Consider the following 13,534-nt stretch of genomic DNA (forward strand, 5'->3'; position numbering starts at 1 on the left):
GTGCTAAGTTCGGCAGCGATGTAGCAAATGTCAAGTCAGAACACGTTCATGGTCCCCAAGCAAAGTGGTGGTCGGCTCCATGGGGGTCGCTCAATGAGGGGATCAGAGCGTGCTTACATAATGACGTGACGACAGGACACCGCGCCGTTACCTGTCGGTCGCCGCTGTCGCTCTCTCGCTTCAACTTCCACAGCCTCGTAATCCATTGGCTTCTCGTTAAAACATCGTGGTTCGATTCATCGACGACGACTACATCCTTAACGTGGTGTGATGCGATATCACTCTCTAACTAGGCTGGTAAGAACAACCAAATAATGTCAACAGCAATGCGAGTGGGGTGCTGCGGTATGCAAGAGGAGGTGGGTATGCGGACTGGGAGGGCTATGAAGGGTGTGTATGGCTGGGCAATGAGGGTTGCGCAGAAAGTGTGAGGATGATACTAACACATGGGTGCGGGAAGATGCGGTGGTACAGCTGCGGTGAAGAAGTAAAAGTACAACAGAAGTGCATGAAGTGGTGGAATAACCAAAGAGGATGTACAACAGATCTCCAGCCAAAGTGAGTACAACAGTAAAACCCTCGTGTGCGCAGATTTTGATACAGAGTTCAAGGGGCGTGAAGGGAAGAAATAGGAATACATAATGTCCGTCAACGAACGCCCGCGCACGTTGACCGATTCATCACCAGGTCACGCCGCCGCCATTACCGCCAGGAAAGTTTGTGAACATGCAGGCGAAGGGGTCTTGGTCGGACCCGGGCTCGGGGTAAGCGTTCGATTCGGACATCATCGCGTACGCAGCCTCTTCGCTGTCGTAGCCCGACGGGGGCTGGTCTGGCATCGTCGTGCCCAGTTGGATGGGCGGAATGGACGACAGGTCAAAGTCGTCGGCGATGATCACCTCGGACGGGTCAGGCCAGAGGGCCTGCGTCGGCCAGGAGTAACCACCGTAGCCAAGCTCGGCGGTGAGACCGTCGTCGTCGACGTTCTCGGGCACGCATCCAGGTGCGGGCTGGTTTGCGTGCTGGTTCATCGACAGCACGTTCATAGAAAGGCTGTCCGCGGGCGTGTACGGCCCGCAATGTGACGATGCTGACGACATCGACGAAGCGATCGTGTCCACAGGAGAGAACATGCCAGAAGCTACAGACTCTACGGGAGAGACTAGGTCGTTGTACGATTGCGAGTCGCGCGGGATGGTGAGGGACTGCAAAGGTACGCCGCTCGCCTTGTTTCCGAACGGGCTCTGATTGTCCCACTGGAAGGGCTGGAACGAATCAAAGCGCTGCTGCGGAGCTACGTCAGACCAATCATTACACACGAAAATGAAATGCAAGACCCACCACTGCGTTGAATTGGGGTCGCTGGAACGAGGGCGGGAGGACAGCGTCTTGGGGCATATACTCAAAGTGCGTCGATGGATCCGCTTCGCTAGGTGATGGCACATATGACGACCTCCGGCTGATACGTGGGATTCCTGTCGGGGATGGCGGGCATGAAGGCATGAAGACAGTTGGGAGCTGTATGGTCTGGAACGCAGGCGGGGGCGTCGGCGCAGAGCACGCGCGGCGACCCTGACTGATGTTCGCACCGCGGCTGAGACTACGAGGAGGTGATGGAACAGGCATGATGAACGAGATACCCGGCTCGCCTTCCCCCTCGCCGTCCGCCTTCTTCCCCTTGCCCTTCTTCGTCTTCTTGACCCGCTGTGGGCGGTAGACATAGTTGGGATACATATCCTCGTGCTGCTTCTTCTTTTCCTTCGCCAGGTCTTCCCAGTACTGCCTCTCCTCCGACGACAAGCCCTTCCACTGCTGGCTGATAGCCTTGGAGAGGTCTGCCTGTCGCTGCTTCTTGGCAGGCGCCGCAGCAGGATCCTCGGGATCCTCCTGCGCCTGGTTGCGGTCCTCGCAGCATTTGCGGCGGAAGAGGATGAACGCATTTTCGGGACGCTTAATGTAGTCCTCGTCGCCCCTCTTCGGCCTCCGCTCGTTATCGCTGACGGTCGATCTACGCCGCCGATGCGAAGCCTGCGAGGACGTCGCCGTGGAAGGAGTCGAGAACATGGATGAAGTTTCTGAGCCTAGTGAGGAGGCGGGGGAGAGTGCACGCTGCGGGGGTGGTGTGGATCGTATGGACTTGAGGTCGGGCTCGAAGGGCGAACTAGACGGGGAAGCGAATGGCGGTGGGTCATGCTGAGGGAAAGTGAAGGCGCGCGGCGTCGGGGAAAAGATGGCTACTGTCGGGGTGAGTGGTTCGTCTATCGCTGTCGTAACTTCGAGTGCTGGACACGTTGCAGATGAGTGTCTATCCTGAGCGCTGCGGCGGAGGGAAGCACTTACTTCGTGATGCAGTGTCGCGAGTGCGAAGGGCAGGCATGATTGTTCTCGTGATAGGAGAGGTATGCAAGAATAGGAAATGGGTGACGCGAGGCTGGCTCCCTCGAGGCTGGATAATAGGGACAAGAACTCCTGGAGGTGCAGGAGGGGAGTGGCTCTGAGGCCCCGAGGAGGAGAACAATTGCGCGAGAGGAGGACGGAGGGGCAAGACAATACGGAGTGGACTTTATAAGCTTAGGGCGAGATGAGGTTCCGCCGAGGGATGCCATGGCCCTGTATTGCGCTTGATCTCACAGAAATCTGGACGGTCGCGTTCTCGGGCTGGAGGCGCTGGCGTGCTCTAAACCCAAATCGGGGCGAGCGGTCGAATCAGAGAGTGAGTGCCCTCCATTGTGTGTCCAAATAATGACAAACAGTCTTTATTGTTCTCCTCGTCCTCGCTCTCCGCCGGACTGCCTTCGTTCGATCCTCTATTGGTCCCAGAGGCGCACTCTCATGCGCTCCCAACGTTATCTCCCACATCCCCTTCCATTTCCCCACCCACGCACAGTCACCCGTGCCTCGTTTGTCTCCGCCCAACCTCCTCCTGCCTGCGAACGAGACTCCTCTCCCCGAGCATTGTCCACACCTCGTGCCGCAAAATGTCTCATTTAAAGCTCCGCGATTACGCTCCCCGGACGTACCGCAGCCGCGCACATGCACCCTCGTGCACCGCCCCGCCCTCGCTTCCACACTACGCCAAATGGCAACTCGTGCAGGATTGTCTGGCCAGTGCGCTTTGCGGCCCCGCCACGCTGCTCGCGCGTTGCACTCCCTGCTCGGACTTTGCGCTTCGTCCTCCGCATCCGCTGTGCAGCCTCGGGCTTGCGCGCGGTGCGTCGTGTTCTTGCACTGGACATATGTCATATGCTTTGCGTGCGGAAATGAAATATACGTTGTGTGCTGCTTTGCGCTATCCTCTTCCATCGGTGCATCGAAAAGACGGACAAGGAAATATTGCGGTTGCGGATCATACACCTAAACTTGAGCCGTCCGCAGTCCATCTTCTCCCCGGACGTAGCGGTCCTCTTTGACATACCAGAAAGGCAACCTCGAAGAGAGCTGCTGGCGGTTCGTCGCTTCCGCCCCCTTGTCGGCTCACGGGTACTTTCTATGGTGTTCCTACGTCTTCGGATCTCAATCGAAGGCAATCGGCCTTCGTATCCTTCGTTAGACCCTGCCCTCCGACGGCCCACAGAGGATCCTCTGTCAGCCCTGGTGTCAAAACGCGCGCGCACTATCCGCTGCACCTTGTGCTGCATACCTATCATGGTCTTGTGCCCGCGGCTCGATGTCAAACTGATGATCGTCCCGCGTACTAACCGTGCGTACGGATACCAAACATACCTACGGATCGTGCTCCGAGACGCAGATGACTTGCTCCGCCTCTTGCATGAACGAGACATCTGTGCAAGCGCAGCGGATCAGGAAACGCGGGCACGAACACGAGGACGTACGCGGCACAGGAATAACTAACATAACGTTAATTCGGGCAGCCCGACACAGCCTTCACGAAGTCGCAGCGAGCTCCCGTCGCGACAGCCCCATCGATAGAAACCTCAGCGGGTGCTATCTCATTTCCCGGACGCAAATCAGCGCGGCCGCTCCATCCGTGTGCACATGCAGCCGTTGCGTCGCGTCGCGAGAGCCTTCGTCCGGACATGCAACGAACTCGCCATTACGTTTCGCGTGGCCAGAGAGGCTGAGGCAATGCGCCATCTCGTGCACCGGTCGCACATCTGATGGAGCCCCTTCCCACGGGCCGCAATACAGAGCCGGCAACTCAGCGCAGTCCGCGTCGTAGCTGACCAAATTTTCACGCTATCGACTCGCGCCGCGCGGCAATGCGTCCTGTCTTCCTCCGAGGGGCTGACGTGCGTGCTTTGGCTTTTTTTGCGCGGTTTTCATGGGGAGCGATGACATCGTTGCGGCCCTCGCAGGGCTGTGCCGCCCGTGTACGTACACGGCACCGTGCAGGGATCAGGGTGGTCGTGTCAGCTCACACGGAGCTTATGCTATGCACTTTCCCTCGCTCATAGGTGTCTTGATTGCGGGACGGAAATATAGCGCGTGCCGCAGGAGGAATAGACAGCAGTGGCGGGGCGGACCAGCTCGTTGCCCCCTTGCCCTGGCTGAGCACCGATCAAACATATCAGTTTTCCCCTGGCCTACGTGCGGGATGTCTAGGGGCATTGATACGGTAGATACGTTGCTGAGGAGCCGTCCGAACTGTCCGAACACAAAGTCATGAGTTTCAGCTGACAATAGCCGGTAAACAAAGAATTTGTCTCACCTGATCGAGCTTCACTGGCTGCGCATGTTTGAACGGGACCATTCTGAGGAATTTCGGATGTTGTGGTCAAAGCGGGTGGAGCTCGGGGTGCAACGCCACAAAAGGCTCGCGAGAAGTTGCACAATAACACTTTTGTCAAAGCAACCGTTGCCGATGGCCGGTTTTGGACGACCGACGCGCGCCAATCACTGTTCCCCGTGGCGGTCGGTACACGGTTGCCTCCTCGCGCCATCAAACGCCACCCCGCTCGTTTGATCCCGGAATAGGCAACAGCGTCGGACGATCGACGATTGATGGTTACTGGCTTCGCCCTGCTTCGTCCCGATCGAGAGTCCCCGCCTCTCTCGGTTAGGATCGGCACCTGCGCTCCCGTGACAGTCCTTTCTCTCACTCTCTCACGCTCTCCGTGCCTGCCAGTGCTCGGTCGTCAGGTTACGGCAACTTCACGCTTAAAAATCGGACACGTCACCACTCGGTATGATCTTTATTCGTGTGAAATGCAGCAGTAGTGACGTAGACGCAGGACGCAACATGCCCAAGGCGAAAGCGACGAAGCGAAAGCATTCGTCCAGCCCAGAGAAGCCCGCTTACACCCCTGCGGAGACTAACCAATCGAAAAAGCTGAAACTATTAGCGGCACATGCAGTAGAGTCGCCCTTTCCAGACTACGCCAGACCAACGCCCGAAGAGGCGCAAGAAGTCTACGACGTCTTGGCGAGGGAGCACCCTGACATTGCTTCCACGTCACGCAACCCATCCTCCGAGAACGACGCTGCAGCGACCTGCGGAAAGGTTCCCAACGTGCTCGAGTCCCTCGTCGGCACGATCCTCTCGCAGAACACCTCGGCCAAGAACTACACCGCAGCCAAGCGCAACCTGGACGTAAAGTTTGGGAGGAATAACTTCGAGGCGATCGTCAACGCACCAAAGTCGGAACTCGTCGACGCGCTGCGCACAGGAGGCCTGGCCAACAAGAAAGCCGAGGTCATCCAGCGGATCCTGCACGAGGTGAAGGAGCGCCATGGCTCCTATTCGCTCCAGCACCTAGCTGGGGTCGTCGAGAGCCAGGAGCCGGGCGAGGAGGCGAAGGTCTTCTCCGATGAGGACGCCATGAAAGAGCTCGTGTCGTACAACGGCGTCGGCCCAAAGACAGCTTCCTGTGTCCTGCTCTTCTGCCTTGGGAGAGCGTCCTTCGCTGTCGACACTCACGTCTTCCGGCTCTCGCGGCTTCTGGGCTGGGTGCCTGCGAGGGCAAACCGTGTCACCGCGCAGGCGCATCTCGATCTGCGCGTACCGAACGACCTAAAGTACGGGCTGCATGTACTGATGGTCGGACATGGTCGACAGTGTAACGGCTGTAGAGGCCGGGGCGAATGTCCGCTCAAGACGTGGATGAAGTCGCGGAAGGATGTGAAGGATGAGGATCTCGAGACTATCTCTGCGAAAGCCAAAGAAGACGCAGAAGAAACTGAAGTGAACGGAATCAAGTTGGAGTCTGTCTGAGGATGGACTGGGGTAGTTATCAGGTGAGCAGCGAGCGAGCCTCCCCTGTACACTGAGGAAATGCTTATAAGGACATGGCAGCGCACTTCTCGTACTCCTTTGTAGCCTGCAGCTTTATAATCCTTTATCTTTGGTCTGGACCGCCCTTTGTTTCAGTGGCGTGACATCGTTGATGTGTGACCCATCAGTGACTATAGGCCGGTTATCAATGAGACTTGCCTTTTAGAGCTAAAAGTCGTCATTGATGGTTGGTGGGCGACCTTGAGCAACGGCTCGCTGAACAACATGCAGGCTCGCAAGCGAGTCGTGCATTCTGGCTCTGCGTTTTTGGAAGAATGCTCGCATTCCATGACGACGAGGTAAATTCGCGCATTTCTATCACTTGAGAAGGCGGTCCAAGCATCTGCGCCCGCTTCCGAATTACACCGCCTTTTACACCGTTCCTCACAGAAGCTCATCGCCATGTATGTCCAGGTCCTAGGCGCAGCACGTACATATTTTTGTGTGTACGACCGCCTATAGAGATAGCCCAGTACGCATTGCCACTCGATTTGCATGCTGCGTCCTCGAGGCTGATCAAGTTTGATTCGCAGGGGTCTGCCTCTCTCCATGTCCTCCCCCCTGTTTCTCTTCCTCCACCCGCCACCCCCATTCCACCGTACGCCCTCCGGCTACACTTTTTATGGCGGGCTGGGGCTCGAATTGGGAGCACGAGGTCCCAATACCGCCGAACGCCATTCTACCAAGTAATTGGCGCACAGTCGATCCAACGAGGCCGTGGGTGCCTTCGCCAGAACCTCAAACTGTAGCTCTCCCCGACGATTGTGGCGAGAACAGACCGCAGAAATCTGCCACAGGCGACCCGCTGTGCGTTCCCTTCCCAGAACCCCGGCGATCGCAAGATCGAGCGACGCCGGAGGCGAAGACGGACGATTCTTCCGAGAGACCGAAACGCAGATCGCGGCTATCGGTTTTCTACTGGATAGATAGGCTCAGTGCGCATGAGTTTCATTGCCTGAATCGCCGGATGGCCTCGCTGATCGCGGTGCAGGATCGTCGTGGGGCCGAAAGCCTAAGCAAGACAAAAGCTCGCAGACAGTGCAGCAGCTAGAGGCGAGGCAGGTGACGCCCGGCGAATTCAAGGCGTACGGGTACTGGGCGCGGCCCCGGTTGGGCAGCATCATAGTGCGAAATGCCAGTGCGTGCATGGGTTCTCGGCCTTCTTACCGTACACGCGGCTGACGCGCCGCCGCACCAGCACCCCCTCCGTTCCCGCGACACCTGACGCAGACGCAGGTGGAGGCTGTGATGCGCAGCCTCCGGAGCCCCGACGGCGCGATGCACCCCGAGAACTGGATCCCCCGCCTCGAGCACCCGGCGCTGCCGCCGCGCCCCGACCTGTGGTCGACGCCACCCTCGACGCCACGGTCCACGCCGCCGCCGCTCCCGTGCGAGATGCAGCTGAATCCGCTGCTGCAGCACAGGCGCACGGGGCTCCCAATGCTCGACTACGACCTGCGGCACCGCGATCTGTGGGTGTTCGTCGGGCCGCCGCAGACGCTGCCCGCCGCGGGCGGCGCGGACGCGCTCAAGGTGCCCGTCTCGCTCGAGCTGTACGGCCCGAACGGCGCGCAGCCCGCGACGTACCCGGGCGTCGGCGCGCTGAACGTGACGATGCTTGGCGACGAGCCCTTCGCCGAGTTCCACTGGCCGTTCATCGTGCTCTCGCGCCACCCCGCGCTGCCCGTCACGGTCCAGGACGTGCTCGAGGCGGTGCACGAGAACTTCCGCCAGTGCCTCACCACGGAGGAGGTCGACATGCTTGGCCCGTTCCGAAGGGACCAGCTCTTCAGGACGTACTGGGCCCGCGTCGAGTGGTTCCCGAGCGACGAAACCGCAGGACTCCGTCGCGTGGATTATCTGGGCGATCGGTACATGTTTCGCGGGTTGGAGCCGGCGCCTGTTGGTGATGGATTCATGATTTTCTTTGGGCCTCAGAGATGAATTTTTTCTCTCACTTTCTTTCTTTCTTCCCCCCTTTTCCCCCCTTCGACATTTCTTATTCATATTGTAAACTCTACAAAATGCGTATTGCAAGTTTGTATCCTCCCACTACTCTGTACGTTGTAACACGTGTTTGTTTAGTCGCGCCGCTTGCCCTTGTACCTCATCCCCCTCCCACCTTACTTCTCTCCGACTCTGCGGAACGCCGGACGAGCTTGCAGAGGTGTCGCGTGAGCTACACGGAAAGCGAGGAGCGCGCCGCCTCATATGCCCATATTGTGGCCCCGGACGGAGCAGAAATTCGATAGAAACACGGTGTTATGGCATTGGAGGCGCGCGGCGCGCTTACCTCGGAAGGGCGTCCCGGACAGGCGAGAGTCGCCACCGCCTTCGCAACCTTCGTGCTCCACCGCCGCCGGAGGCGTGACATCGACATCACATGCATTGTTACACACCGTGTAGGACTTTCCAGGCTGTCGGGCCGCACTCTGTGCTCAGACCCACGCTGGGCGAAATCGGGCGAGTGAGAGAGTCAGTGAACAAAACAGATGATCGCGGGATGCAGATAAGTGCGACTCACACAGGCTTGAGCTTGATTCATAACACACGTGTATCGGCGACGCGCAATGGTCTGTGCAGTGACCGAGTGCTGGGGCGCTTAGAGACGAGAATTAGCTCCGTAGCCAGCAGGATAGAGTTCAAGGATGCAATAAGGATGCTGCAAATAAGATCCGTCGGCAGCATCGGGTCCAAACTCGCCGCTTTGCTATTGAGATCCCAGAATAGAGGCGAGGACGCAACTCGGGGGACATTGGAATGCATGCAGCATGCGAAGATGGTGGCCAGGCGAGATAACGCGTCCGCCTGATCCGCGTGAGGTTATCGCGCAGCCCGACGTGTTGTCCGGCCTCAGTCGCAAATGATCACGTTGACCGACAGCGCTACCCAAGAGCGCAAGTAGAGCGTCATTAGTTTTTGGGCGCCGCAGGTGCATCATAGCGGAGCGTTGTGGCAGCTTCGCCAGGGCCTCGAGGACCTATATCGGCGGTGGAAGAGTAAACAGCGCCGACCGTGCCCGTACGAGATCGACGGATACCCAAGCATCTGGAAAGCTTGGTGAATCGTGATCAAAGTTACGACGAGTACCCTCGGTTTGCTCTCGATGTTACCGAACAAGTTGCTAGCCTGTGGAACCACATTGTGAGCTTAGTGCGCGAGCGGTGCACCAGGAGTTGGTGCTTACCCTCGACCTAGGCCCGCCATTCAAATGCATAGCCTTGATACGAGACCAGCACCTTGGTTGGCAAGGCTAATTGTGTCGCTCCATGTACAAACATGTCAAGAGGGGTAGGAAATGTTGGCGCATGATGGGAGATATCTAGATCGTGGCTATTCACCCTGAACGTACCCATGAGGAAGGGCGATGCGAGACCAACTGAGGCTATGGATCCATAATGATGAGCGGTCTAATTCGAGGGATGGTGATTCGCATTCACTAAACCACTATTGAGCGTGATCTAGAACCTACGTCAATGCAGCGACTTCCAGCTCCAAGTACAGGAGTCGGATCCTTCGGAATAGCTTATACTGACAATGGAAGCACTCACCATATATTGCAAGACCCTCGTACGACACTGTTGTGATAGGCCATATACAAGGTTGTCGTGTCCGCACTGAACCAGCATGTCTCGAGAAGGTTCAGGCGAGCAGGGACGAATCGCTATCGTACGCGGTGCCCAGCCGTGCGCAGTCTGAGTCAGACCATGTACCGTGAAGACACAAGGCGTTCGCGACCATGTGCAACAGCGGCGACATGGGCAACGGCAATCCTGATACGGGGTTGAGGAGGTCAATACCGACAGGGAAAGCTGTACGTGGTAAAGAGTATGTCCATCATCCTCTGCCACGAGGGCGGCAAGCCGGAACTCATTGCTCACATGAGACGAGAGGACTTCGCGGAGCGGGACGGCGAAAGGTTCACGCAGCATGGCAACATGAAAGAACTGAAGCTGCGCGCCATTACTGGGCGGAACTCAGAGCTGTCTGGACTTCGCAAATGGGAAACACCACCCCTGTAAGACGCGGGTGTATGGTGCAATTCCGCGTTTTGGTACGGGATGGGTCGCCCAGAAACTTTTGTACTCGCTGTTGTTCATCCTGGGAGGAAGCTAATGTGAGAGCATTGTCTGTATTTGAAGATCAACCGTCCGTAAATGACCTTGCGAACTTTGGCAGTACCGCTGGTGACCCGTCGAGGCACGACGCCCACGCTGGCTTGTTCCGCACCCTAGCCATACGACAGTGGAGATACCGGCCATGAGAAGGTCACATAGGCTCCGGTTACTGCGAAGACATTAATATTGCAAGCGCTGCGCCGTTTGTCTTTCTCCACAACCTCGGGGCGACTACTCGTGCTGCATAAATCTTCGAAAATTTCTATTAACTCTTGAAGAGCTGCTAGAAGCTGAGCTTCGATCTGCGCAGGTGGTCAGTGCAGCGAAGGAGGATAGCAAGCGATGTTCATGATGATATCTCCCTCGAACATGATTTCCCAGAACAGAATAAAGGCAGTACACACGCTTTAGCCCCGAATCCAAACTTTCGCGTCTCTTGTGTTCTTCCGACCGTGACTACGCTGCTTAAGTTTTCTCGCTGACTCCTCTAGCAACACCCAAGTAGCCCAACTAAAGCTATGTCCGCAGAGGAGATCGTTCAGGACATGGCGTTCGTCGACGATGATGACGGTGAGCTCGTACGTTGTGATTTAGGCGCACATGGTACAAGCATCCCCGGTTAATGCTGCAGATATGCCCCCGCTCGTCGACAACCCGTACCCGGCGGCAAGCATGACCTTCACGTTCGCGGCTAACATGACTCCAATTGCGTACGGAACGGATGCAAATTTTCTCGAGATTCCTCCCGCGGCTCCGCGGTCGTTCATGTACACTCCTGAGCCCGAGCAAGACTTTGAACCTGCTACCACCAACGCTCACTCGAAGAAGAAGGAGAAAGACGCGAACTACATCCCCCGCCCCCCGAATGCCTTCATCCTCTTCCGTTCCTCGTTCATCAAAGCCCAGCACATTCCGGAGAAGATCGAGGGGAATCATAGCGCGCTGTCCAAGATCATCGGTGCGTGTTATAAATTGTGCATAAATGGCAGATAATTCAATGCATTCTCAAACGCATTTAGGAAAGTACTGGAAGACTCTTTCGCCCAAGGAGCGGCAAATCTGGGATGCAAAGGCCATCATGGCCTTGGCTGACCATCGCAAGAAGTACCCCGGCTGGCGGTTTAGAACGACGGCGAACGCGCTAGCTAAGGTCAAGGACGGACCGAAGCGCAAGAACAATAAGAAGGCTAGAGGTGAAGCGGACAAGAAAGTCAAGGACCGAGAGAAACGATGCGACAGGATCGCGGACCTACTGGCCGCCGGAAAGACAGGTGCGGATCTGGAGAAAGCAATAGAGAAGTTCGACCATGAGATAGAGGACGGGCTCAAAGTCAAAGACGAAGGATGCGGTGTGTTCGCTGCGAAGCCCCAGGAGAGCATACCACCCCCTGGGGCATGCAACGTTCCAAGCGACGTCGGCGAAGTCGGGAATCTGAAGAGATGCGGGGAATCTCCTGGGGCGTCGTGTCCTGTCAGTCTCCCAGAGGCTCGCGAAATCTCTCATGACTTGTGCAATCCCAGATTCTGCACCCCGCTGACCTCCATGTTCAGGCGTTCCTCGTCGGCCCCTGCTGCGCACATGCGCCCAGCTGCCGGGGATACAGCTCTTCCTAGCGCGCCCTACCTTGGCCGTCGCGAATCGTTTAGCTCGTTCTCTTCCTACTCAGACGTTCAGCAGCCTCCTGCGCTCCCTGGAGGCGTCGGCCATGGGGCCAATCCACGTGTAGAACGCAAGGGCAACGCGGAGTTCAACGTGGCAGCCATGCGGCAGAACGACTGGAATTATCAGCCGTCTCCCTTTGTCTTCTTCCACCCCCCGAGCTCACCCGAGCTGGCCTATCCAGGTTGGGAAGAGGTCAGTATCTGTTTGCGCTTAGCGAGACAATAAGCTAACTTTACGTCCCTGTCGTCAACGTCTCAGACTCTCGCTTCGCCTCCCTATGGTAGCCAGGTTCACAGCCCCAGCCTTCCGCCGTCAGAGAATGATACAGATGATTACTCAAGCCCTGTGCAGTCACCTATGTCTTCTGCATTCGACATGTTCCCAGAAGCAGACGCCGCCAGCGTCTACTCTGAGCGCGTCAGCGATTCCCCTGACGCTCAGCACGCCCAACTCTTCTCTCACTGTCCCGCGATGAAGCCTTGGACGGGCGGTGGAGAAGCGAAGGCTGTCCCAACAGGACACAATCCTTTCCTCGGTCCCTTCGTCGTGACCCCGCAGACGCCTTCGATGTATGACCCCGAAGGCATTATGCAGAACGCCTTCGAAGCTGCGTCCTATGCTCATCTCAGCGCCTGGGATATCGGCTTCAGTCAGTATCAGCCGTCTCAATTCCGCGGTACCGACAATTGGGAGTGCTTGCAAGAGTACAACCGTGCCGCTCAGGCGTACACCTGTCGCCCTGGAGACAATGATCAATTGTCAGACTATCTCTCCTTGTCCGTCAACTAGACAGCAGCTCTAAGTTCTATCGCCTCTGGAAAAAATACACGAATCACCTATGCCCACCTCGGATTTACGCCCTCAACACCCTCACTCATGCGCTCCATTAGCCGTCTTGCCTGTGACGATCTCCGAACCGCCTTCTCCATACACGCTTCACGGATTCCTTACCGCTCTCGGTTGTACAACACACTCCCTTTTTTCCACTCACTGAAGTCGAACTCCTGTTATGCCTTGTCTCGCCTCACCGTCAGTCAGTCTACATTATGTTTGTTTGTGCTATGCCGTCCTTGTCTTCAAAGTGTATGTCCTCGCCCATGTATGTACTGTGTATTACTTCTGTAGAGTAGCGCTCTGTCCTCGGTGCGTGTCCTGTCCTATGTTATATTATGAAACTTTCACTCTATCAGCCGCTCTGAGGAATGCAAATCTACCAGTCTTAAGGGTAAGTCGCCTGATTCTCTGTTAAAGTCGCCGGCTCGACGTTGATGTCATTGTACGCCACACTCTAGATGGTCTGTCGCACGCAGGTCTCAATTCAATTGAGCTCATCTTTTGTCGACATCTCATTGGTGAGATCTTGCGACTCTCAGGACCAGGTGAGAACAGTACTCTTCTGGAAGTGCAATCTTATCCCAGGAACTTATCATATGACACAGGCACCCTGAGGCTGCGTACCGCAGCGTTTACGGAACCTGGCCCGCTGTGTCGAGAACATCGAAGCATCATGCGTCTCCACAA

The 13,534-nt window shown here is 56.9% G+C and overlaps 4 protein-coding genes across 4 annotated transcripts; 3 read left to right on the forward strand and 1 right to left on the reverse strand.

The window, feature by feature from the left end:
• Positions 1–1,803: 1,803 nt before the first annotated feature.
• Positions 1,804–2,046, reverse strand: PHACADRAFT_58554 (uncharacterized protein; the record flags this gene model as incomplete). The annotated part of the gene is made up of 1 exon (XM_007392989.1): positions 1,804–2,046. A coding segment is annotated over one exon (243 nt), but the record flags the coding sequence as incomplete, so codon positions are not given.
• Positions 2,047–4,661: 2,615 nt separating this feature from the next.
• On the forward strand, positions 4,662–6,410 carry PHACADRAFT_251498 (uncharacterized protein). The gene has a single exon (XM_007392990.1). It carries the CDS (start codon positions 5,201–5,203, stop codon positions 6,170–6,172), a length of 972 nt encoding a protein of 323 aa, XP_007393052.1. The 5' UTR covers positions 4,662–5,200; the 3' UTR covers positions 6,173–6,410.
• A 166-nt stretch (positions 6,411–6,576) lies between these two features.
• Positions 6,577–9,364, forward strand: PHACADRAFT_251500 (uncharacterized protein). Its single transcript, XM_007392991.1, has one exon. It carries the CDS (start codon positions 7,511–7,513, stop codon positions 8,174–8,176), a length of 666 nt encoding a protein of 221 aa, XP_007393053.1. The 5' UTR covers positions 6,577–7,510; the 3' UTR covers positions 8,177–9,364.
• Positions 9,365–10,672: 1,308 nt separating this feature from the next.
• Positions 10,673–13,236, forward strand: PHACADRAFT_138950 (uncharacterized protein). Its single transcript, XM_007392992.1, has 3 exons — positions 10,673–11,308; positions 11,370–12,205; positions 12,272–13,236. The coding sequence occupies exons 1-3, from the start codon at positions 10,951–10,953 to the stop codon at positions 12,800–12,802; spliced, it is 1,725 nt and encodes a 574-aa protein (XP_007393054.1). The 5' UTR covers positions 10,673–10,950; the 3' UTR covers positions 12,803–13,236.
• The last annotated feature ends 298 nt before the right edge of the window (positions 13,237–13,534 follow it).

This window comes from Phanerochaete carnosa (assembly GCF_000300595.1).
Source record: "Phanerochaete carnosa HHB-10118-sp unplaced genomic scaffold PHACAscaffold_3, whole genome shotgun sequence".
NCBI lineage: Eukaryota > Fungi > Basidiomycota > Agaricomycetes > Polyporales > Phanerochaetaceae > Phanerochaete > Phanerochaete carnosa.